The sequence below is a fragment of the Anopheles coustani genome, chromosome 3 (assembly GCF_943734705.1).
Source record: "Anopheles coustani chromosome 3, idAnoCousDA_361_x.2, whole genome shotgun sequence".
Taxonomy (NCBI): Eukaryota; Metazoa; Arthropoda; class Insecta; order Diptera; family Culicidae; genus Anopheles; species Anopheles coustani.
In genome coordinates this window covers 71,014,717-71,037,970 of record NC_071288.1, presented here as the reverse complement: position 1 = coordinate 71,037,970, position 23,254 = coordinate 71,014,717, and the positions used below count along the sequence as shown (strand labels likewise).

General features: G+C 40.9%; 2 protein-coding genes and 4 non-coding genes across 6 annotated transcripts in view; 3 read left to right on the top strand and 3 right to left on the bottom strand.

Moving 5' to 3' along the window:
* Positions 1-605, bottom strand: part of LOC131266270 (NACHT and WD repeat domain-containing protein 2) — a 7,925-nt gene extending 7,320 nt beyond the window's left edge. The window contains exons 1-2 of the mRNA XM_058268718.1: positions 503-605; positions 290-378 (exon numbers count right to left, since the gene is read on the bottom strand). Of these exons, the coding sequence (XP_058124701.1) occupies positions 290-378; positions 503-605 (192 nt within the window). The remainder of the gene's footprint in view (positions 1-289; positions 379-502) is intronic.
* Positions 606-6,595: 5,990 nt separating this feature from the next.
* On the top strand, positions 6,596-9,014 carry LOC131266263 (ras/Rap GTPase-activating protein SynGAP-like; the record flags this gene model as incomplete). The annotated part of the gene is made up of 1 exon (XM_058268706.1): positions 6,596-9,014. A coding segment is annotated over one exon (918 nt), but the record flags the coding sequence as incomplete, so codon positions are not given.
* A 7,188-nt stretch (positions 9,015-16,202) lies between these two features.
* Trnak-cuu (transfer RNA lysine (anticodon CUU)) lies at positions 16,203-16,275 on the top strand. Its single transcript has one exon. It is a non-coding gene; the product is annotated as a tRNA-Lys (tRNA).
* Positions 16,276-16,570: 295 nt separating this feature from the next.
* On the bottom strand, positions 16,571-16,641 carry Trnag-gcc (transfer RNA glycine (anticodon GCC)). The gene has a single exon. It is a non-coding gene; the product is annotated as a tRNA-Gly (tRNA).
* A 3,844-nt stretch (positions 16,642-20,485) lies between these two features.
* On the top strand, positions 20,486-20,558 carry Trnak-cuu (transfer RNA lysine (anticodon CUU)). Its single transcript has one exon. It is a non-coding gene; the product is annotated as a tRNA-Lys (tRNA).
* Positions 20,559-21,044: 486 nt separating this feature from the next.
* Positions 21,045-21,115, bottom strand: Trnag-gcc (transfer RNA glycine (anticodon GCC)). Its single transcript has one exon. It is a non-coding gene; the product is annotated as a tRNA-Gly (tRNA).
* Between the last annotated feature and the right edge of the window lie 2,139 nt (positions 21,116-23,254).

The window sequence follows — 23,254 nt, the reverse complement described above, 5'->3', positions numbered from 1 at the left end:
GGTTCGTCGCCTACTTGGGGATTGTTATGTTGTTGCTAGACATCAGCCTGCCAATCAACACACACGCGGCTGTGACTTGTTGTTCTTTGTTTGGACTGACGGTGATAGGACATTGGAAGAGTGGTGTAGGGGAATCTCTGGAATCGATATGGCTCATTTTGCGTCGGAGGATTCACTTTTACGAGCAGTTTTGTGAAAGCTTTATGTAACGATGACATCATGAAGGACGTCCAATTGCAGCTATTGAAAATGTCTGGTGTAAATAATTCTATTGCGCATCAGAACTTACCTGAAATTCCAGTCCATGCTTCTCCCGACAGTAATCCTTAATCCGCGGGTAACACTTGGCCATTAGATTGTTTCGTTCCATCGTCGTATCTACGCAAACGATGCATTTGACAAAAAATTAGGGTATGGAGAGCATCAAACGAAGCAAATACGATCGTCACCCTGGGAGTCCTTGAGCTGGGCCAACACCAGGATTACGTAACCGCTCAAGTACCTGTGAACGTCGAGCTGGTGAAGATGCGCACAATTTTCGAGCTAACCGGCGGCAGGTTCTCCATCGAGCCGGCGAAAATGGTGTCAATCGTGCGGTCATCCATTGTGGCCACCGATCCGGAACCGTATCACACAGCGGTATTCAACTTCCGTATCGCGATACACGAACTTCGACGATGCTTCAGTACGGTGTGCACCTGCCTGCGGTGTATTTGCCTCCGGTGTGTTCCGAGCGGACCATTCTCACTTTCGCACCTCTCAAGTGGAACTAACGCCGTCCTGCCCGGCTGCAAAGTGCCCGACTCCTGCCGAGGCCGAATTGCAGGTTTTGCGTTTTTCGATCAAACCGGGTCCGGAGTCGTTGCTAGGCACCCGCCAAGCCGTGGTGATGGCGTTGGGGCGGTCGAAATACCTCCACGCTAGAGTTAGACAGCTTGCCGGCATTTTTCCCTCCGGTAGGCTTCAGACCACAGGAAAAGTAAAAAAAGAAGAAAGAAAATGAAAAGTCCTCCACTACTACCACGACTTGGTAGAAGCCTTTTGTTTTCACTTTCATTAGCTTCCCAACCCCCATCGGCGTCGGACGGCTTTTCGAACGGTTCCGATTAGGATAGGACCGGTGTTTACTTATTTTTGTTTTGACTGGCTCTCAACCCTCCCCCTGTCATGCTTCCGGTTGGCATTTCCCTTTCCGCCGCGGGGGAATGAAAGGGTTGCTTAGAAAGTGCACCATTCGCCGGGATGCACTCCGGTTCCAACTGTCAAACTCGGTTAGCGACAGAAGCGCGCGTGGTGCGATTCATTACTCCTTGCATCCAAAGCAGGGATCGGGGGGAGGTTTGGGGCCGGCGAAAGCGAAAAGTTACGTCAATAGGATAAACGCTATGGGTTGCTATGATCGGGCCGTTACCGGCTGCCGGCTTGTTCCGGTCGCTACGCGTAGTTAAACGGTGCTGCATTGCGGTTTGTGTGTTGACATTTGACACCATTGTTCTCACCATGAAACGATACAGTGGCGAACAAAACAAGTGCACTTTTTAGGTCATTTTTATGTTGTTGTTTTTATTTTTAGTTCATGTATAAAAGTAAAACGTAGACCGTATGTGATGTTTAACAATTTAATTCTGTTGGTGCGGTTTTCGTAATGGACGATGAAAATTCAAAGTTATTCAAAGATCTCGCAATAATGTGCTCTTTTTTACAGTAATAAACTTGTTTTACCTTAGGCAAAAGATTTTTAGTTGGAAAATCACTTTTTGTATAATGGGTCGATCTAACGGACAAGACTGGTTTTACCAACATAAAAGACGTATATCGTTAAATTTGAATAATCTTCAATTATTATACAACGTTTGTATTATTTCATTACGTATTATTTACATATAGCTATACATTATTTTTAAATTTTACAAACCTTTATAATGAAACTTACTATTTACTGTACTCCAACTGATGATTACACGTTATTCACTGAAATTATAGAAAAAATGTTTATAACTAATACCTTTTTTGAAATTTAAAGCTTTTTCAAAAAGTTTAATTTTAAAATGATCCATTTAGCCACTTTTACGGAAACATATTGCTTGCTTTAAAATATGAAATCAATTCCTACTGAATGGAGGCTATTCTATAAAATTTCATTTTTTTTAAATTATTTTATTCTGCGGTTGCCTGGAACAGAGACGAATGACTAAGATGGTCAAAATATCTACAATCAAACCAAAACAAAAAGATGTTTTAATGTTAGAATGTGATATCAAAACATTTTTAAAAGAAGTAAATCGGTACCTTTGAAGTTTTAAAATAACTAGTAACCATAACACAGTAGAAAAAGTATACGCATATAACGTGGCTCTAAATTAGCTAGAAAAGTATACAAAGAAATTATTTTTAATCAATCTAGTATTGGTTTTAGAATTTGGCCAACTTATGAATCAGCTTTAAGCAGCACTGGCGTTCCGATGACTCAATTAAGTAAATCAGAAGGTGGATGACAATTGTACTCATCACAATAATCCATCATTTCGTCACACCCACCCCATGATTTGAATGACCGCGGCTGCAGCAACAAATAGCGAGTCAACTTACCACCAGAGCCTCCACCTCCCCCCTCCCTCCGGGGGAGGAGAGAATCCGATTTAACCGAATGTAATGTGGTACTTGCGGTGTGTGTGTGCGTGCGTATTATCATGTGTATATTTTTCAATTACCCTTAACGATCCGCGAATGGTGCCGTTAAACAGCGAAAAAAAACTAAATCGACAAATCGGCCACAGTCGGGGCGACCGGGAGGATATTGCGTACCGCCGGACGGCCATTGACGGTGGTGATCGTGGCAATTGGTTCAAACGACCGTACGGAGCTGGTCCCCCAAAGTGAAGCGACTATAAAACGAGGCCCACCGGCTGCGCATTCAGTCTCCGTTAGGCGGTGCTTTCGAGCGGATTTCCAGGCCTCAGTCCCGTACAGATTTCGGCTACCGAATCAACCCCAGCATCTGGCTTAAACCTTGTCGCTTCTCGCAGCGTTCCGGTGGTTTTCGACTAGCGGCTCCGTGGCTTCAGTCCGAGTCGAGACGATTAGAGTCACGCAACCTTAGGTAAGCATCCTCTAATGGACATTCGTTTCATCCCCAGAATGTTGTAACAGGTATCTGGATGAAGGTGTTGTTCGGATTTTTGGAAGGTTTTTGGAAGGTTTTTGGAAGGATTATCAGTGATGGAGTTGGTGCAAAAGGTAATAACAACAATAAATCAAAAACTGTGTAAAGTAACTTAATTTGAGTTTAGCAACTTAGTTTTGTGGAAAATACGAAAGAAATTAAACGTGAGAACATTGACGGTGCCACGAGTGTTTATAGCAAGGATTCAAATATCCATTCCAAAGTAAGTTGTGTGCGATCTTCTGCTTTTAAATTTACGGAATTCTGATGCCGGGACACAATCTGAAGGAAGTCGCAAAATCTAACAAACCGATGATTTGTGAGAAGTTACCAGCAATTTGGCCTACAATAAGAGAAGTGACTTTGCTACCTTGAGCTCCAAAATACCTTCATTACCAGTTCGAAATGGAGAACTTTGTGAGTACAAATTGTTGAAGAAGGAATCCTGGCAATTCAGTAAACCGATTACAACCGATTTGTTATCCAACTTATTAAGCTTTGTTAGTTGATTTAGTTTGGAAACAGTTTTCTTCCGTAATTAAAAGTATCTTGTTTCCCTTCGATTTCCGCCGTCAAAACATTACCTGTTATCATTTTGAAATTGTAAACTAACATTTTACTTCACACTAGATTTAAGTTTTTATGGGAGATAAAACTCAACGGTTATGCATTTATATAATGCTCTGTAAGGTAATACAAATTTGTTACACAGCAGTAGTAAAACCTTTAGATTTCCTTAACTCAATATGAAAGAACTTTCTTTAGATTTGCATCGAAAATCATGCTTACAGAAAATTTATAACTGGGGTAATAGTTATTATTTCTGTCGCTATGCTTATTGGATGGTATGGAATCCTTTTTTATTTGTGTTACTAAACAAGACAACCAGACAATTGCTGAATGTTTTTAATTACCGTGTTTGTCGTGATACCACCAGAGATACGCCCCATTTTTGTTCTTTCTTCATAGTGGTAGTCGGCCTCTTATCTCCATTGGGTTCGTCTGCCGGCAGTTCTATGCTCTATGTGCACATAAATATATTGCAGCGAATAATAACAATAAATGTGCATAATTTTATATATATGGCTATAGACGGTCTCGCTTGGCCAGAAGGTGGTGCCCAAACGAGCCCGACACTATGTGACAAAAACCGAACGTATCTCCGATAGGAGGAGATGCATTTGCGCTTGATCACTGCTGACTTTCGTCCGGTCGGTTTCGTTTGTTGTTTTTTTCTTGCCCTCCCGGGGCCGGTGCATCCTTAAGCCCTGCACCGCACGTGGCAGTGTTTGTTTTGTTTGGATCCGACTCCGGGGTGGCTCGAGGGGTGTTGCACCAACATGGGCAGTGTTCTGCTGTGCTAAAGTCGAAGCCGGGCTCCAGTTCGGGTTTCCCGGTGAAGAACGGTCCCTTTTCTCCAGCAGGAAACACTCATGATTGGCATGCGCGTCCGGTGCCTTCCGTCAGGGGAAACTCGACCCGATCCGTGCCGGTTGGGAACACGAAGTTTGACAGCCACTCGCCGAGTTTTTGGGTGGGCCGTGAATGGTGTGAACTAGAACCTTGGTCAGTGTGGGTCTCGTCACCGGCCGCATTGGTACTGTCGCTGTGAGTTTTATGTGCGAAGTTTCAAAACATTCTGGCGCCAAAAAATTCGTAAAACCAGCGAACAATCAACAGATGTGTGTGCTCCGAAAGGGAGAAGAACTGTACAAAATAATTTATTTGTTTACATTGCGAAACAAGGACGATGAAATGAATTTTTTAAAAGTGTGAAAGAATTTCGTGATGTGAATGAAATATACCTGATGTTTATGATGGACGGGAGATGATGGACGGGAGTTACAAGAACACAAGAAACCCAGAGAATACAACAATTTTTCGCAAGAAAACCCAAATTGATAAACAAAATATAAGTGACGACGTTTGATATAATTTCGCGAATATGTTGAGTTTCAACAAGAGACTACGACGGAAAATGTGTAACAATCTCCAATTTGTAATTGTTATATGGCAACCATCAACTCTAAAATTATTAGAAGAAGTGTACTTGTGTTTTCCAGTTTGAGGTAATGTTAATGAAATGTATCATAAAAGGTACATATACAAGTTCGATCGTGGATATAATGCGAATAGTTTACTCTTCAACGTTTTTTTACTTTGTTACAAAGATTATGTTAGGTCATAATTTTTGTTATTATAATTTCAATGGGATTTCCAAAATCTAGTTAAATATCATGAGTTTGTTACTATTATTTGTGTTATCATTATTTTCAAATGGTTTTCATTTTTTGTATTTTCACCATATCAAGATCATTTGATAAGCCACCGATATAATTCAAAGATCTATTAATGGTCTTTCGCAATTACATATGTACTTTGTACGTCATGTGCTTAAAATATACAATGTTTACGATTATCTAAAATAATTGTAGAATAAGCCAACCTATTCCTGCGTACTACCTTAAACCAACTTGGTTTAAATGTTTATGTACATGTTATAAAATATCTAGTCGAGAACTACTCTAGACTCTGTCATTATTTTTTTAACGATTCTATCACTTTCTTATACTTTTTTGAAATTCAACGAAAACAGTAATTGAAATAAACATATCGATTTCTATTTATTAACACGAAAAACAGGTCAGTTTATCGTCTGTTTCAAATAATCAATTAGATCATGTGATCGGCTGTAAGCAGAAAACAATTTAATTACATCTAAGTTATAGGGACTTATGGAAATTAGTTAAATTTAGTAATTTTCAACAGTTTATTCACAATTTGTTTTTTTTTTTATTTACTTCACAGATTTTTTCCTGTGCGGTAAGCAAAATATGCACTGTACAAGTGAACTATCAATTATTGTGCTTTGTTCTTTTCTTTTAAATTGTCCCAACAAGGATATCTTACCAGCTGATTGAGCACAAAGAATTGGAAACCATGCACTGAGTGATGGCTTTTTGCGTTTCCTGTTACTTTTTCTGAACCTACAAAGATGCACAACGATAATGGAACAACCGTTCACTGAGCAACATGAGGAAGAACCAGAAGGTGAAATACCGCGGTGTGAAATGTAAATGGGGTTTGGTTTTTGATCGAGCAGGAGAGGTAAAACGAAAACCCATGATCCGCGTGAGTAAGTATAGTAAGGCCCTCTCTGACAGGAGGGAGGTAAGTGAAGGTTCAGGTAAATGGATCCTATCCGATGCATCCTGTGCATCGGCATGATGGTTAAATGTTGTCCGCCTCGTTGTCGAATATATGTTCTTCCCCTTCGTTATGTAACTGCGATCAACGAATGTCTAACCATTGAGCAACTGTTCGTCGAAACCAACCGAAGGCATCGTGGGCTGCGGAAATGTGTGATAAATCGGAAAATTTTCCCACCGGATTTAGTAGCATTGGTTTTTTTTGTCCTTTTCGGTTTGAATCTCAATCCAGTGGTCATGGCTTTTAAATGGGTTTGTGCCGATCTTTGTTATTCTCTTATCTCGCCGCACGAAACGCAGTCCGGACGCTCTGGAAAGTCAGCTCGTATCGGCGTTCCGGGCGGCCACCCTTCCCGACACCGAAACGCTGGACCTCCGCCAACCACCGTCCCCACTTTCACCCGGCCTTGATCCCCACGGTCAACACCATCATCACCATCCTCATCATCACCACCAGGCGGCTCCACCGTTGTCCCATGCGGACTATTCGCGCAAACGAGCGCATCGCCACGTTTCGGATCTGCCCGGGTTCTTCCCCAGCGGACACGGCGCGGACCTGGGTGGCCCCGGGGGCAAGAAGGCCAAGTTTTCCGCCGCAGCAGCGGCTGCCGCGGCTGCCAACTACTACGACAATGCATATCTTTCGTTCGAGAAGAGTCTCCGTGGAGCGTTCGGGACGGCGGGTTCCGAGGGCCTCGATGGCCCGGGCGGCCTCGGAGTGGTCGGTCTCGATCCGTACGGTGGTGGAGGGGGTGCTGGGGGAGGACCCATTGGTGGCGGACATCATCTGCTGTCACCGATCAACTACACGCTCACGGCCGAAGCCATCAATCGACGCATCCGGAGTACGCTCGGGTTGGACGATCCGATGGATCCGCTGGGTAAGGGCTCGCCGACGGAAGGGGAGGTGTGCTGCCAGGGTGGCGGCGGTGGTGGTCCTGGTGGCCAGGGTGTACCCAGCCCGGACTGGCTCGTGGGTAGACGGCCGGCGCTGGCGGACACTCGCCCCTACACCCACAGCCCCATCCCTCCGGCCAGCGCGTACGAGGAGCACAAGTTTTCCCCATTTTCTCCCGCCGGAAATGCAGGCACGCTGCACGACGACAACAACAACGTGGACAAGAAGACGTTTGTCGAATAGAACGCAACAATTTTGGACAAGATTAACGTCCCTGTTGAGGGCTGCGAGTGAGTTTTGTTCTATTTTTGAAAGGGCAAGTGATAGGAATGGTTAGCAAAACACACGAAACCCCCCGGAGCCTCTTTTAACGTCGGATTTAACAGAGATTGTAGACTTCGACACGAAGCTAGGTAAGTAGCGAGATAATGATGAAACGATCATACAACAGAGTGGTATGGTGGATATTTAAACTTTAGAAACCCAGAAGAACTGATTCGAAAATGAAAAATTTTGCGATAAAGATTAGAGCTCGCAGGACGGCATATCGTAGATTCGAGTGTCCTTGAAAAAACTAAAAGAAATAAAAACATAAACACACACACACATAGAAACATTTAAAAAGATGACTCTACCAATTCACTAAATTTACTATACCGGCAAAACATCTATATGTAAATTGAAGACGAGAACATTTAAGATGACTATTCGGAGCTGAAGAAAACAGGCAGACATGATCGTGAGATCGGAAAATCTCATGTGGTTTCACAAGCGAAATTTTAGGTTTTGCCTCTCGAAATCGGAAATAAATCTGATTATTTTTAGTAAATGCTTTTAACATTTAAATGGTTGAAAAAATGCAGTTTAATACGGCTTCGCTGTAGGGCTGAAGCTTTGTTTGGTTTTTTCGTTTTTATTTAAATTATTTTAATTTTTATTTCATTTTCGGTCTTTCACGTGGGGAAAGACAACAACAATGATTGTTTTATGAAAGACAACTCCTTCCAAGCTGGTTGAAAATATTTTGATTCATAGCCGATTTTGTTATTTGTTTAAATTAGATTTTTTTCCATTTTTCGAGATTAATAAAATTTCGAGGCAAACAAAAACCAATCTCGATTGCAAAAATTCCCGAGTAAACTTTAACTGGTAAAAACAATAAACAAGTTTTCCAAAACGCAAGTGGAACATTACTTTCGTTAATACAATTTGAAATACACCATGAATGCACCGGATGGGAAGATATCCAATGGAAACAACCACTTACCGATAATCAAAAGAAGGAATGAATGAAAAACATTACTTGAAAAGTCTTTGAACAGAACTTAAGAAACAAACCCTTGGTGATTAATCTAGACTGATTAGATAATATACAACTTACATCGGTATATACATTAGCAACGATCGGTTACAGGACTGGAAATGGGGATTTGATAAGTGGTGTGACGAAAATTAACAAACATGATACATTTGGTAGATATCTTGCGCGTACTAGATTTCGAATATTAAACAAGTGTAAAAGTATATTACTATTAAAGATAGCAACACGGAAAAAACACAGAAATACATATATGTAAAACGTACAGTTTCAAAAAAGGAATGAAAACAAATCCACACATACCACTGCAACGCATTGAAAATCTTATATCGAGCTAGAACGATCAGTTGTGACATAGCAATGTAACCAGAATGGCAGGTCTGATTAAGAAGACTTCGAAATAAATTGCAAATAAAACATGTTACACCATTCTTCCAACAATTTTTTGGGTTCCATAAAACACACACAAACGCAGACGGTGTTTTTGAGTTCGTCATTTTCTATTCATCCGAAAATAACATAATATTTTCTTCTTTATTTCACAATCGATAAACCGTTAGTCAATTTGGTTTGTCTAATTGGTTGTATTTTGAATTCAGAATTGTTTTGCCTGTTATACCCGAGTGTTTATTGCACCGCACTGGGGACGAATGTCCTAATTTAGCTACTCAACAAATACCTAATCGATTGAAACATTCTATTTGAATGTATGTATATTTAATACATGTACATTACAATATATTAGCCGATAGTTTTAGTAATGCTGAAAAAGGTATGACCTTTATAACTATTTATAACATTTTCCCTCCAGTGGAAAATATTTTACACTATTCTTTTAAGGAAAACAAGCAAAATACAAAAGCTTTACAGATCAATTGTTTTATATTTTATTTTGTAAAAAATAATTTCTCTCTTTACCTTTATTTAGAATTTTTTATCATTTCTTTTTTCCTATTATGTTTATTTTCATCACTCAAAGTCAACGACGATTATCCTGTATAAGAGTATACTTCTTGATCACTTTACACTTTCTCTACCGAAATATTCGTAATTGTGGGTTTCATTGTTTTCAGAATATGTTCAACCCTGAAAATTCTGCAAATCGGATGCTTCAATGACCGGCATACAATGTTGGTAGTAGATTTATAAAGTTTTAGAAAAAAAGGAAGATCAAGCAATGAACTTCTTCAACACTAATAAAAACTGTGCAAACAAGTAAACATTCGAACATGCTGAAGAAGATAACTGATATACTGAGCGGAAAATCTCACAAATGATTTAAAAAATGTAGCCAGTTGACCAAAGGCAAACAGCAACAGTAGACTCGACGAGAAAAAAAGGTAAACCACTCCGAACTCTCTTTACATACAACCGAAAACAATCAATTGATAGGGCAAGTAATAATAATTGCTTCCTGGCGTAGGGGTAACGGAAAAAATCAACCCTTTTTTTCCACCCCATGGACAACCGGTACAGGAAAGGATCCTTCGGCCCACCGACAGCCGGTGGCAACTGCCGGTAAATGGGATTAATGGACAGCGGGCCCGTAGGAGGGCATTACCGGGGCACAAACCCGGCGTTCGGTAGAAATTTCAATTATTCTCCAAAGAACGTCGACACATATCGACGCTCCGTAACTCACCGTCCCTTTCCGTAGGAAGGCAGCTTTCGATCGGGCCGGACAATCGGGAAAAAGGGCTACACTCAGCTCATACGTCAACAAAGGCTGAACACAATGTTCCGCCGATAGCCAAAGCCAGGAACAGTCCTGCTCCTGTGTTTCCCGTTTTTCGTGTACCATTCGGCGTTATTGAGTGTGATGAGTGCAAAATAGCTTCGACGGAAAAGCAAATAAACACTTTCACGCCAGTCCCGGGTTCTTCACGACGGTTTCGCGGCCGAAACGTTGAAGAAATGGGGCGCAAAAAACAAACCGGGAAGCCCGGGTAGCATTCCAAACCGGCCGAGCCCGGACCATGTCTCGAACGGTTTTGGATCCTTTCGATGGATAAGCAAATATTTTTACCTTTTTACAGCGCTCTTACAACGGCCGGGCCAAACCGATCCGTGTAGTGTGAGGGAGTTTTCGTTGTCGAACGAGGCCGATGGTGGTCGTATGTTTTCTCAATCCGATCGGTGTAAGGTTCATCCGGTCCGGCACTAGTTCCAACGCTGGTAGCCTTGCGTAGGTAGACTAGTTCGCTTCATCCTGCAAACGCACTTTCCCTTCAAAACTGACCCTGCAGAAGCAGTTATGTCGGTGGAACCGAGAAAAAAAAATTATAGGAAAATCCACCGAAAATCCATATCAAGATTCCTCCGTTCGGCAACCAACCAATGCCTGGAAGTGTTGGAATGCCGTGCCGTTGCCGAAACACCGCCAGAGATTTGGCGACGCAAATTGTCGCCGATGTTCCTCAATTAAATCAATTTGCCACCACCGAGCCCGGGTCCGCAGATTCTTGTCGTCGGGGATGGACATATTTCGGCAATCAATTCGACAGCCCCGGAAGTCCGGGGACCGGTCGGCTGAAAGACGGCGCGCCAAGTTTCGAACTAATGTGTGACAATATGTCATGGGTATTTTGGTTCGTTTTTTGTGTGTGAACCGCGGTCTTTCGATCGTGGCGGGAAGTTAGCACCGTATCGTTGCCGTAATTAGCAGGCAGAAAGGTTTGATTGACCGCCGTCAGCCCGAAGGAAGTGACACCGGACCTGACCAAGCCGTCAATCGGACAGCTGGGACATTCACTCAACGGCGACCAATGACTACGAATCGACAGCTAAAGAACACTGTTGCTCTATTAAGATATTCACGGTGATGTATTTCCAGCTGAAGTATTTTTGAAGTAACGACAAATGTTTTTCACGAAAACAAAAATGTAGTTCAAAATGTTTGTTTTTGGATTAAGTTTACAATAAACAACATGTTATAGAATACTATATATTAAAACAGAATGTTTTAGATTTTTAAGCATTTGCATTTCGGCTGAATTTAATCACCTTACATTTTCTAAGAGCATCATTCTTCTTTAGAAAGATGAATTTATAATTGGAAACAGAATAAAAAACCAGTAAATATCTTTTTTCCAAAATATTATTGCAAATACTTGTGAAAAAATAACCAACTGCTCAAATATAAAGCAACATGAATTATTTCTGAGCAGTTAGGAGTTTTGTCCAACAATACAATTCGTACGTGAACAAATATGTAGATTACATCCATTACAGATTTTGCAGATGAATATTCGTCAGTTATAAATTACTTAGAAAAAAATATGTTACAATCAGGTAAAGTAAAATTTATGTATTGTGTGAATCTATTCAGCTTGATATTGTAAAAGCTATAGATACTTCCCGTCCATTTTGAAGAAATGATGATAAATATTTAAAAAATAAACGAAAATTGAGACGTTATACATCGATCAAATAGAGTTTAAATGTTTGAAAGCCGAACATACGCATCAACGTAAATGAGTTTTAATCTTATCCATTTGGAGATTCATCAATAATCCAAATGATGCAATGGTTGCATAAAGCAAGCACTATGCAAATACCAATTTTGCGACTGAGAGCTAAAATGTCAAATAAAGAATTTTATTGATACAACTCTTCAAATTGTTTGGAACACACATCGATAGTTATGATTGAATGTAACACTGCAAAATGTAATAAACCCCTCGCACGGTGATAGCATATTTTTACTTGCCTCATAAATTAGATTACACCCTGGTTAGCTCACGGATGTATCAAATGGACGGACCACCCTTTGGCTATCCCTTGCTTACCAGAAGAATTTCGAGAAGTGTTTGGGAGTTTGTTTTCCTCCGAAAAACGACGTTCATTGGGAAGCGTTTGTGTTCGCGTATTTTCATAACTCACTTCTTTGCGCCCCTAACTTTACGGAGTGGTGCAACATACGGTGGAAGGCAAGAAAAACTCGGCCCCCAAACAGGACACCGCGGGCTCTCCTTTGGGTTAAAAGTTTACGCTTTCCATTATCGCCCGGTAAACAATTGTTGTCGATTGAGTCCCAGCCCAAGGTCTGTGCCGGTGTGTATCATGCTCTCGAAAATGTGTTATCCCACCGAACAACTCGGCCCATCTCCCATCCAAGACCGACCGTCAATGATGATGGTCCCGTCGGTAAAGGGTTTTTTTCCAGTAGAGGAAGGGTTGCGAATTTATGAATCAATGTTTGCACATTTCCCACCCGCACTCCGGCCCGCCCCGCCCGCTTGGGTGTGTTTTCGGAACATTGTACAAACTTTTCGCATCTCTGCGAGCAAGGCGGCCGACGATGATTTACGAATCAACATGGTTAAGTTTGTTTTTGTGCCGTATTTTTGTTTGCCTCTCCAGGATGGAACAGGATGTACGCAGTCAAGTGCTCGGATCGCGCTGAGTTTAATTGTTTTCCTTAGCTCTTATCGGGGCCGGAATGTAACAAGGTCATCTTTTATGTATATTAATTTGTACAAGCCGAGGAAAATTACCAACCAATTTTTGCTTTCGTCAAATCTATTATGTTCAGTAATTTTTTAGAACAGGCGGATGTTAAAAAATAAAATTATTAAATTACGTTCAATCAAAACATAAAACAATATTGTTTTCGAAAATTATTACAAAAAAAGAAAGATATAATAGAGGTTTTAAAATTGTGTGTCGTTTCTTTGTATTTAAGCATAATAAACAAGTAAAATTTGACCACACATTGAAAAGTTTGACATAATATCATTATATGGGATCATACTTCTACACACAATTGGATTATAAAATCAACATCTTGATTCCCTCGTAGCAATTGAAACAAAAACCCTGCTGCTAAACTGGATCAATTTGGACGGATCTATGTCCCAGTATCGATGACACCATCATGCTTTGATACGATATATGGGGGAAGAACAGGGTTCGTCATTTCTTTCGCCGAGATCCAAAAGCGGGCACCCCAAGCATCAACTTGATTATGTGCTCCCAATCTGCTCGGAGTTATTTACTTAATTAACAACAATAGATGCTTGCGTTATGCAGCAGCTCCCCAAACCGCCGACAAAAAAGTGGAAACGGAGAGAAAGATATTAACAGATTCCTGTGACGCTTCCGGTGCCTCCCGCCGGCCCCCTGGGAGAAGGGGCCACCGATTCAGGTCTTGTCGAGCACTGATGTTCTCCCCTTGATCCGTAATTGAGCCGACGCTGCAGCAATCAGCAACAGTGGCGGCCGTTTGACGGCATTCACTCCGGGAGCCAATGTGCAGCAACCCCGACCAGAGTGGATAAACACGACCAAAAGTGTCGCGCAGTTCGCTGTCGCATTTGCATTTTGTAAAAATCGGCCTGCTGCTGCCCTTGCATTGCCATAAATCTAAGGAGACACTGTGTGTGTGTCCATATGTAACACGGATTGAAAAGTTCAATGGAAAGGCAAAAGCGAAGCATGAGAAAAATCGTGCACATTAGTTATTTCCTTTTTATAGATTAACCCCTTCACAATCCGGCCAAGTCGAAAATGGCTCAAAAAATTGTCACACTGTTTTTTTACATTTTATATAGTTTTTGATCTACTAAGTCCCAATAAAAAATATATTTTTCTAAAAAAATTAGGATTTTATTGATTGATTGATGACAAGTTTGTATAATTGTTGTTTGTGACAGTAACCTGCAATAATTTGCCAATAATGAGCAAAACTGTTGTTCAATTGCTTCGATTAGAGTCAAATAAGTGAATGGAAATTTACAATCACATAAGATCGTGCTTTCGAAGTAGGTGCACTCCAAATAACCACCGGGCAAAACTGTGAAGAGGTTGGAGAGGTTGGATGAAATAGACGAAAATTTCGCATTCGTTTACGCGACTTCTTTTTCATGAATAAAAAGTATACGTACTTCCAGGGAAGTTGCATTTTCCAAATGTGTCTTATTCTTCTTTTTGGAGTAATGACCGTCTGAGGTCATATCTGCCCATTGGCGGTTTATTAGACTTCATCCCTTTGTGTACGTAGACTCTCACAGGGAAGGGCCCGGGCTCGAGTTGGGATTTGAACCCACGCCATCGAGGAAATGTCTCGTTGCTTGTTGCACGAATTTTTAATAGAAAATGTGATGTTTTTGCAAAAAATTCAGACACAAGCGTAGCAAACAACTCTACTACATGACCAATTTTTTTTATAAATTTAAGTTCGCTTGCCGTTGCGACGTACTGCAATTTCTGAATCCTGCCTTGTATTAATCTTTTGACATCTGGCTCTGAAAACATATCAATTCGACGCGAGATGGTGCAAGAGTGTCACCTTCTATGACAGCTGTACAGACAAGATTGTTTAACATAGCCGACAGTGAAAAAGAGAATATCATTTAAAACTGGCGAAAAAACAATATGCACAACACAAAAGAGGGAGAGAAAGAGTCTTTAAACGCCGTTATTTCCATAATTTCATCAAGAATATCTCATTTATAATTTACATCCGCCGATCCGCTCACCCCATTTCTCCACCAGGACCGGATCGGTGGAAAAGTACCGCGGAAAACTGGCTTGCAACACAAAAGGAAACAGACAAAGAATAATAAACCAAAGACGGCACCCCGTCCCGGCAAAGATGAGAGCGGCCTCGGTGCAGTGCGAAAATTTTGCTTGCGGATGCATAATTATAAATTCATCTTGGAGAACCGCGTTTCGCTGCTTGCGTTTAGGCCGTCGTTAGCGGTAAAGGTAAACGGTTTCTTTTTCCAAACACACACACACACACATGATCCATTGGGGGGAGAGTGCGAGTGGTGGGGCTTTCGTGGAAGGAAGATTTGACTTTCGGTTTCGTTTCTTCGCTGTCTCCGACGAGGGAAAGGTCTATCCTTTCCGAAGCGCGAGATCCAACGCATATTGCTCCGGACACATTCCCGTGCAGTGTTGGGGTGGTGTTAACCGAGCTGCGGCAGCATCATCGTGGCAAATCACGTTTATTACAAGGTAAACATTCGATCTTTCTTGGCATGAAAATTTGAAGAACCCGACCGCCCGCCCTAACAACTTGCCGATGTTGTTTGCATTGCGATGCTTTCTAGTCGCAAGGGAATCGTCGAACAATGACTAAATTTGGTACCGGTACCATGAATTGTTTCACCGTTGGTAACTCTCCAAGAAGCCAGCCTCAGTGTCAACAGGACCTCTTGGGTAGCATTGTCAATAAATTAATTATGTATGATATCATCGATGCTTGGCAGCAATTATAGCCTGATTGTGGAGAGGCGTGTTCGTGTTGATAAAGTTAAAATAGAAATTTTTTATAAACATATTTTATTACATGGTTTAAATTCTCAAAAGAAACACATATATTTATCCTAAAAGAGCAGGTTAGCTAAATATGTTTCTTTAGGTTAAGGAAATCAAACGAACAGTTTAATTCAAATAGAATATTTCTTTTGTTGTAAAATTACTATTAAAGTGTTGTATGAAAAACAAGTCATGAAACCAATGCAATCGTAATGAAACAAGCTGAGGGAGAGTACGAAAAGTGTGATCATTACTTACCTAAATTGTTATTTCTCGAACGAAGTGATGAAGATCACCCGTTCAGATCCAGTGCCATCCTTTCATTTACCAACCATCCCTCAGCACACAGCCCGGCTAGCTCAGTCGGTAGAGCATGAGACTCTTAATCTCAGGGTCGTGGGTTCGAGCCCCACGTTGGGCGCGAGAAAAACCTTTTTATGATAGAGAAGCCATCATGTCATGCATGAATGAATTGCTGCTCCTTTAAGAAAAAGATAAATAAAAACGGTTGTAAAAGGAGCATTGAGTGAGCGAGAAAACGATACACTTTTCTTCATTCGCGATCAATGAAGAAATGAAAATGATCATAGCTATTGTTTGTGCGTATCCTTTCAGTACGCGTCCTGGGAAAGATCAGTAGCACGTATAAAAAATTAACATCAATAGAAACTGAACTCCCATTGAACGAAACTTAATCAAAAATAAATGTTTCTTATTGCATCGGCCGGGAATCGAACCCGGGCCGCCCGCGTGGCAGGCGAGCATTCTACCACTGAACCACCGATGCTTGTTGTAATTGGAAGTTTAATTGATCATCGGAACAACGCCATTTGACAAAAGTAGTTTGAAGATATTCAACAACACAACACAAGAATAAGCTCTAGCAAAAGAATTGTTAAGAAAAAAATTACCATAATTATATAGTACGAGTAAAAGCAATGCATTGTTGTATTTTCTTAAGAACCGAAAGATCAATCTTCATTGATTTTAGCTGTTGCTGTAATAGTTCATAGTAATAAGCAATATTAAAGTTATTGAATGGAACGGCCGATAACATTTTCTACCTAAATTTGCCAGATGTTTTAGTAGAACAAACAGTAACTTCAACCTTGAGTCACTTTCTCTTGCACTCCTTAACGTCTGGTAATTGCTCAAATGATGTAGTGTGGAAGAGAGACATCAGCATACACACAAATTCTATTTTTTTCCTATGATCTTACCCCTATTAATAGCGCACCACAATCAGTGGGGGTTCATCCGTCTAATGGTATTTATTCACGGTATTTAACAAAGGTAGAAAGGTATCATTTTCCCTCCCACTGCCAAACTCGTACGGGTGAAAAATCTACCTTTGAGGATCCTCGAAAATCATCTTTGAGCCTCAGTAAAGTCGAAAAAACAAACGCACAAAAATTAGGAAGCAAATTTATGCACACGTTAGCACAGCAACGTTCCAAAATGCTACACGCAATCAAAACTCTCCCAAACCTTGCCCCAACACGGTCAGTTAATAATAAAACGCACCGGAAAATTATCCGTATCTTTTACCCGTGGAAAAATAAACGGGGAAACAAAAATGAAAAGAAGGTTCCCTGGCCCGTAGGAAAATCAACGCGTGGGGAATCAGTAAAGAAATCATTCACACATGGGCGCACCCCGGACCCTAATGGTGGAGGGGAAAATATATTTTCCAGACGCACCGAAAAATCAGACGCTACTAAAGTGTACCCAAATCGAGGAAGAAATACATTAGCTTCCCTTGCGTGCGGCGGGATTTGTGTTTTTATTTTTTTACCTTATTTTTCCACCCCAAAAACGGTGGTATTCTCTTAGAGCGACTGGAGTTTGCAAGTGAACGTTTTTCGAAAGGGCCACACCAACCGGCGATTGTTTACTTTAAGGCTACACCAAGGCAATCTTCGCGTCCCGTTCGGGCGTCAGCTTGTACGGAAGGTTGGAATCGGAAAAGCGGGAGCTTGGGAAACTCGGTGCGACGCAGAGCCGAGCGAACGCCGTTGTCTGCGGACGATCGATAGAAAAGCCCAGCTTCCGTTCTAACTTACTCCTGCTCTATGTACTTGTGGGGTGCGATTTCTTATGTACTACTCCGCCCGGGAAGCTTTCGGCTCGGACCGTTTGGTACGGAAGCTTTTTTCCCTTCTTTGCGTGTACCCAAACGGCCGGCAACAGTTTCCCCTCAGACCTGCCGGTTGACGCTGTGGGAAAACGGGAAAATCTCGATCGATATTCATGTTGTGTTTTCCCCATTTCAACATTTCCTTTTCCTTGGCTTTCCCCTTGGTCCCCGTGCAAGCTCATTTGCTTGCTTTTCCGACCGCGTGGCGTTTGCGTGGCCGAAGGGCGAAGACAATTGGAAGACGCGCCATCGGCGGCCGCGCCAGACGCAATAAATTGAACGATCGGTAATTTCTGGTGGATTTTTCCACCGCCACCGGTCGGACACGCCGGGCCAAACGGACTGGGAAGGGGTGATAGACGCCGTCTTAAATACATTTCCCACCCTTCGGCTTAGAACGCGCCGTAACAAGCGATTTGTTGTGGCAGGGAGCGCCAGTACGCGAAAATTGGTAGGTTTGTGCGAAGGGCGTCTTACAGAAAAACAGTGGCCATTTAAATTCGCGTCGAAGAATACAAGGGCAATTATTGACTATTTAGTGAAATTTTTCACAGTGAACATTGATTTGTAAAGCAATGTTGATACATACATTTTCTTAATATCTGTTGTTATGTTTTATCTTATTTTATATTTAAAGGAAGTGATTGTTTTGCTGTAGACTAAATACTTTAATAATTGATTAAATTTAAGTAACATTATTATGTTTATTATTATTACAATTTCACAGAAAAAAAACCCTTAACTTTATTCATATCGACATGAAGGGGTTTTTCTTGAGGTTGGTGTCTTATTTATGCTTTTATATTTTGTTTGTATAATGCCATCCTTAGAATACTATTGGAGTTTGAGTTTTATTTTAAATCATCCGAACTATTTTCTTAAAATTAATAACAGATCTTTTTAAAATCGTTTGTTAATTATATTTTATCACGTATGAAAACATAAAATTATTCAGTATATTTTTATGAGCCCCTTCATTTTAACACCCTTTTCATGGAAACCGGTTCTCTTAGAGTCACTCAGGACTCCTCAATATTCACACATTTTTGAGCACCATAAAACTAAAACTGCCATTAAAAAGCACAACACGATTTCGGGACGTGTCACGTTCGCGGTACCTCGTTAGCTTCCGGCTTCTTAGCGATTGAAAATATAGGGGCCGCCGGTTGATTTCGTTGAACTTCCGGAAAAATTTGCACTTCAGCCATCGCCCCCTTTATCCCCTTGAATTATTTTTCCATTGGTTTTATGACTTTTCTTGCCGTGGAGCAACATTCTAGATACAAATGATGGTTGATTGCGGTAGGAAAAGTTATGAGTTTTCTTGCGCTTCCATCAAGCTTCAGACGGATTTTGTTATTTGGATTTCACCCTGGATGGTCAGAATGAAGCTTTTTCCTTGCCGCTATTTTCATCAATGTAGCTTCTCGGTGACCGTTAGTTGATCTTGCCGTGTTATTGGTTATCTAGTCAAAATATTTTTACATCCCTTGCCGGGCAAGAACGATGCTGCCTTTGACGTGAGTTTATGAAAGTTTTCCCTGGCCTTTGCGAGAGTATTCGCTTCGCCTCCAGAAGGACTTCCTTCCTCACGCAGCCGATCGACATCGAACGGTGCCAGGTGTTTGCATTCCAATCAAAAACGGTTATTTATTTGTTTTGCCTTTTCTGAGCATCAACCGCCGCCGCTCATCTGTCAAATGTCGCCGATACTTCGATTTACTTGCCCTTCCGTCGTGCGAATCGGCTTCCCGGCATTACTGAGGACGACAGACGGCAGTCGATCCTGTTTCCACCCGATCCCCTCTCACCCAGTGTAGCATTGTTGCTTGGAATTCGGGCCGTTATTACCTTCACTGTGTACACACAAGGCTTGTTTTCTTCGTTTTTTAACGTTTTGTGTTTCGCCGATGGTTTTCCTTTTGCTTTCATCAACATGCACCATGTCCTGGCAGCCGTTGCCTTCCAATTCATTCTTCTTTTTGAATGTCGCCAGAAATAGCCCAAAAATGGGCGTTGGGGCGTCAGGGAACGGCGAGGTCATCTATTGTATCAGACACAAACAATGTCCACGACATATTACTGCGCGTTGTCAATCGAATTCGAATGCAAACATCGGTAAAAAAAATCTGGGAGATGAAAGTCAAACATTTTGCTTATCGGATTTTCTGTAACAAAGCGAGGACCTTCAGTGTGTATCAATATATGTATTCGTGGAGGAAATGCTTGTAATTTGTCTTTGCTGTCGAAGCTCGAGCTTCAATAAGGTAAAATACCAGTTTTACCTAACTTTTGGTTATTTCATCAAATATTGTATTTACATTGAAACATCCTGTTTGATCCTTCCTATTGAATAGCGGTTTCTTATATAGTTTCTTTGATAATTTGTTAATAATATTGACAACTTGATCACTTGTTGATCACTTCGCACAATAAAGGAGAAACATACAAACTTATATGAAAAATTGTAATAATATTGTCATATTAGTACTCAGCCCGGCTAGCTCAGTCGGTAGAGCATGAGACTCTTAATCTCAGGGTCGTGGGTTCGAGCCCCACGTTGGGCGCTAGGAAAATCTTTTTATGATTAGCCATTTTGTCACGCATGAATGGATATATCCTAAATGATGAAAGATGATGATTATGTACATGTACATGCACCGATGATCTTGATTAAAAAGGATTCAGTACAAAAGAAGCGGCGTTATCTTCTATCTCGCCAGTGCAATCATGAATTACGTTTCTTAATCTGTCAAAAATCAATTTATTCATGTTGGGCCTTATGAATGTTTAGGTAAGATTCATTCAACATGAAAAGAAAATTAGTATGAATGGGAACCAATATGAGAAGAAGTAGCATGGCATCGAAATAGCTAATGCTACTTCTGATGATCTGTCATGTCAGAGGATCGTTGTTCTCCGGGTTATTTAATTATTTTGCATACAAAGATATATAAATGTTTGGTGATATGGTTAAGATTCATTGAAATTCTACTCAAATAAATTTTTGCATACATTAAATATGAGAAAACAACAAAAAAAGGATAGTTTACTGCATCGGCCGGGAATCGAACCCGGGCCGCCCGCGTGGCAGGCGAGCATTCTACCACTGAACCACCGATGCTTGTTGTAATTGGAAGTTTAATTGATCATCGGAACAACGCCATTTGACAAAAGTAGTTCGAATAAAATGTCTGAAATGAAGCATAGATTGTATTCACAAAAGTTATCCTTACATATGCAAAATTGTAAGATTGATACTACATGCCTTTTTTACGATCTATTTGTCGAATCTTACTTTACACGTTAGACAAACGGGTTTTGACCATAAAATAAATTTTGTTTTTGTCGGTATCCTTAAAATGAAAAAGAAGAAAGGAACGGATACGAGAAAATCAACATCATCAGCCCACTTAAAACGGCCACCACTTCAACACACCCATCCAATTGCACTACCAGACAATGGCGTTATATATGCGCAAACCAGCACTGCAACCCTCCCCAGCGCGTTCAAAAACAGCCAAATCTTTCCAACTTAATGATAATTTTATTCGCACGATCATCCTGCGACAGTTTCGATTATGGGGCGCACCATTTGTGGCTTTACAGTGGCTGGCACTTTGTATCGATCAACCGCCGGGACCGCCTTCAATCATAACCATCACCATCGGCGTAAAGGCAATAAACACAATCAATGCATGGTGGAGCAATAGCAGGAGCGGAAGACGCGAGCAAGCAAGTAAGCAAAAAAAAAAACACATCATAAAAACGTTGGCTGGGGCGACGGAACAGAGCGTCAGAAATATATGTATATCTGTTTGGCTCGTAATACAGCGGAAAAACAAAGCAAAAACAACACCAACTGCCGGTATGCCGAAAAGAAAATACAGCTACTGTAAGCAAAAATAAACTGCCAAACCAAAAACGCCCGCACGTACACAGTTTGCTCGGGCAGCAGATTTGGGGCGAACTATGGGAAACTCAATGATTGGATGACACTTTTGAGAATTATTTTGAACTAACGACAAAAAAAAAATTCCGGTAATGGGTTTACTGCTTAGAGCTCAAGAAGTAATTTTGTACCATTTTCGTCATCAACTATGGCTTCTTTTAGAATTCATCAATACATTCGTCCAAAATCTCTCTTACGGACATCATATAATCCAACAGTGACTTCTTCCATTTCACCGAATGTTTTATGGGTGCAACTTCGGTTGGTTCGGTCATAAAACGGCACTCTGGGTGGAGCGAACGGGAAGGGCACAGAGTGATGCTGGCGAGCCCCAAACCAAAGGAGCCACGATAAACATAAAGCAATAACATGAGGGAAAATACGAAAATCAATTGGAAAATGTTTGAACGGTTCTCGGCACGACGCGCGGTGTAGGACGTGGGGTGGCTAAAGCACCGTGCTGTTGGTGTTGGCAAGCAAAACATACAAAGCTAAGAAAAGCAAGCGTACCCACATATCGGGCTTATCGTGTGGGTGAGTCGGGTGAAAGTTTTCTAGGGGCAGATAATATCGCTTCCCACCGAGAGGACAATGTAGGGGATGATTAGAGGACAGATACACGTAATTCCTGCTCTGGAAGTACACACACTTTTCTGCCAATGACAACGACAAGGTGGTTGCTGGTTTTCTGGAACCCCAAAGCCCACCCCCTATGCACGGACTTAGGATGAACATTGTTAGACTTTTTTGAGAAACGTTAGGGTAATGTAGCTCATCAGAATACTGGAAAATTTGTTGGAATGTTAGTATTTTATTGGCAGACTCTTTTGAAAAAATTTAAAATATTTTTTCATTTACAAAATAGTCAACAATCCCGAAAACAATTACCAAAGAATGAAATGTATCAAGATCATTATAGAAATGGGGTAAATTTTGGTATACTTATGATATATTTGAACCGGATGGATTTGAATTTAATGAATCAACTATGATTTTCCACAATAATAAAGGGTTTTGAAGTGTTGTTGGATGGTTTTACTCTGCCTAAGCATATCTAAGAGACCAACTTCTCGAACTTTAATCTCTTCAAATCCAACAAAAATTATTTATTTTGATGATCATTAAAAAAATACTTTCTTATTCATTTGATTGCATCATAAAAATAAAGATTTAAAAACCTGATACTGTCATCAGTAACAGCATTTATGTCACTTATAAATGAGGATTCCCAGCAGGTATTTATGGATTTTCATTCAGTTACTACAATAATTATTTTTCATTGTATAATTTTTAGAACCATTCAATTTTTAA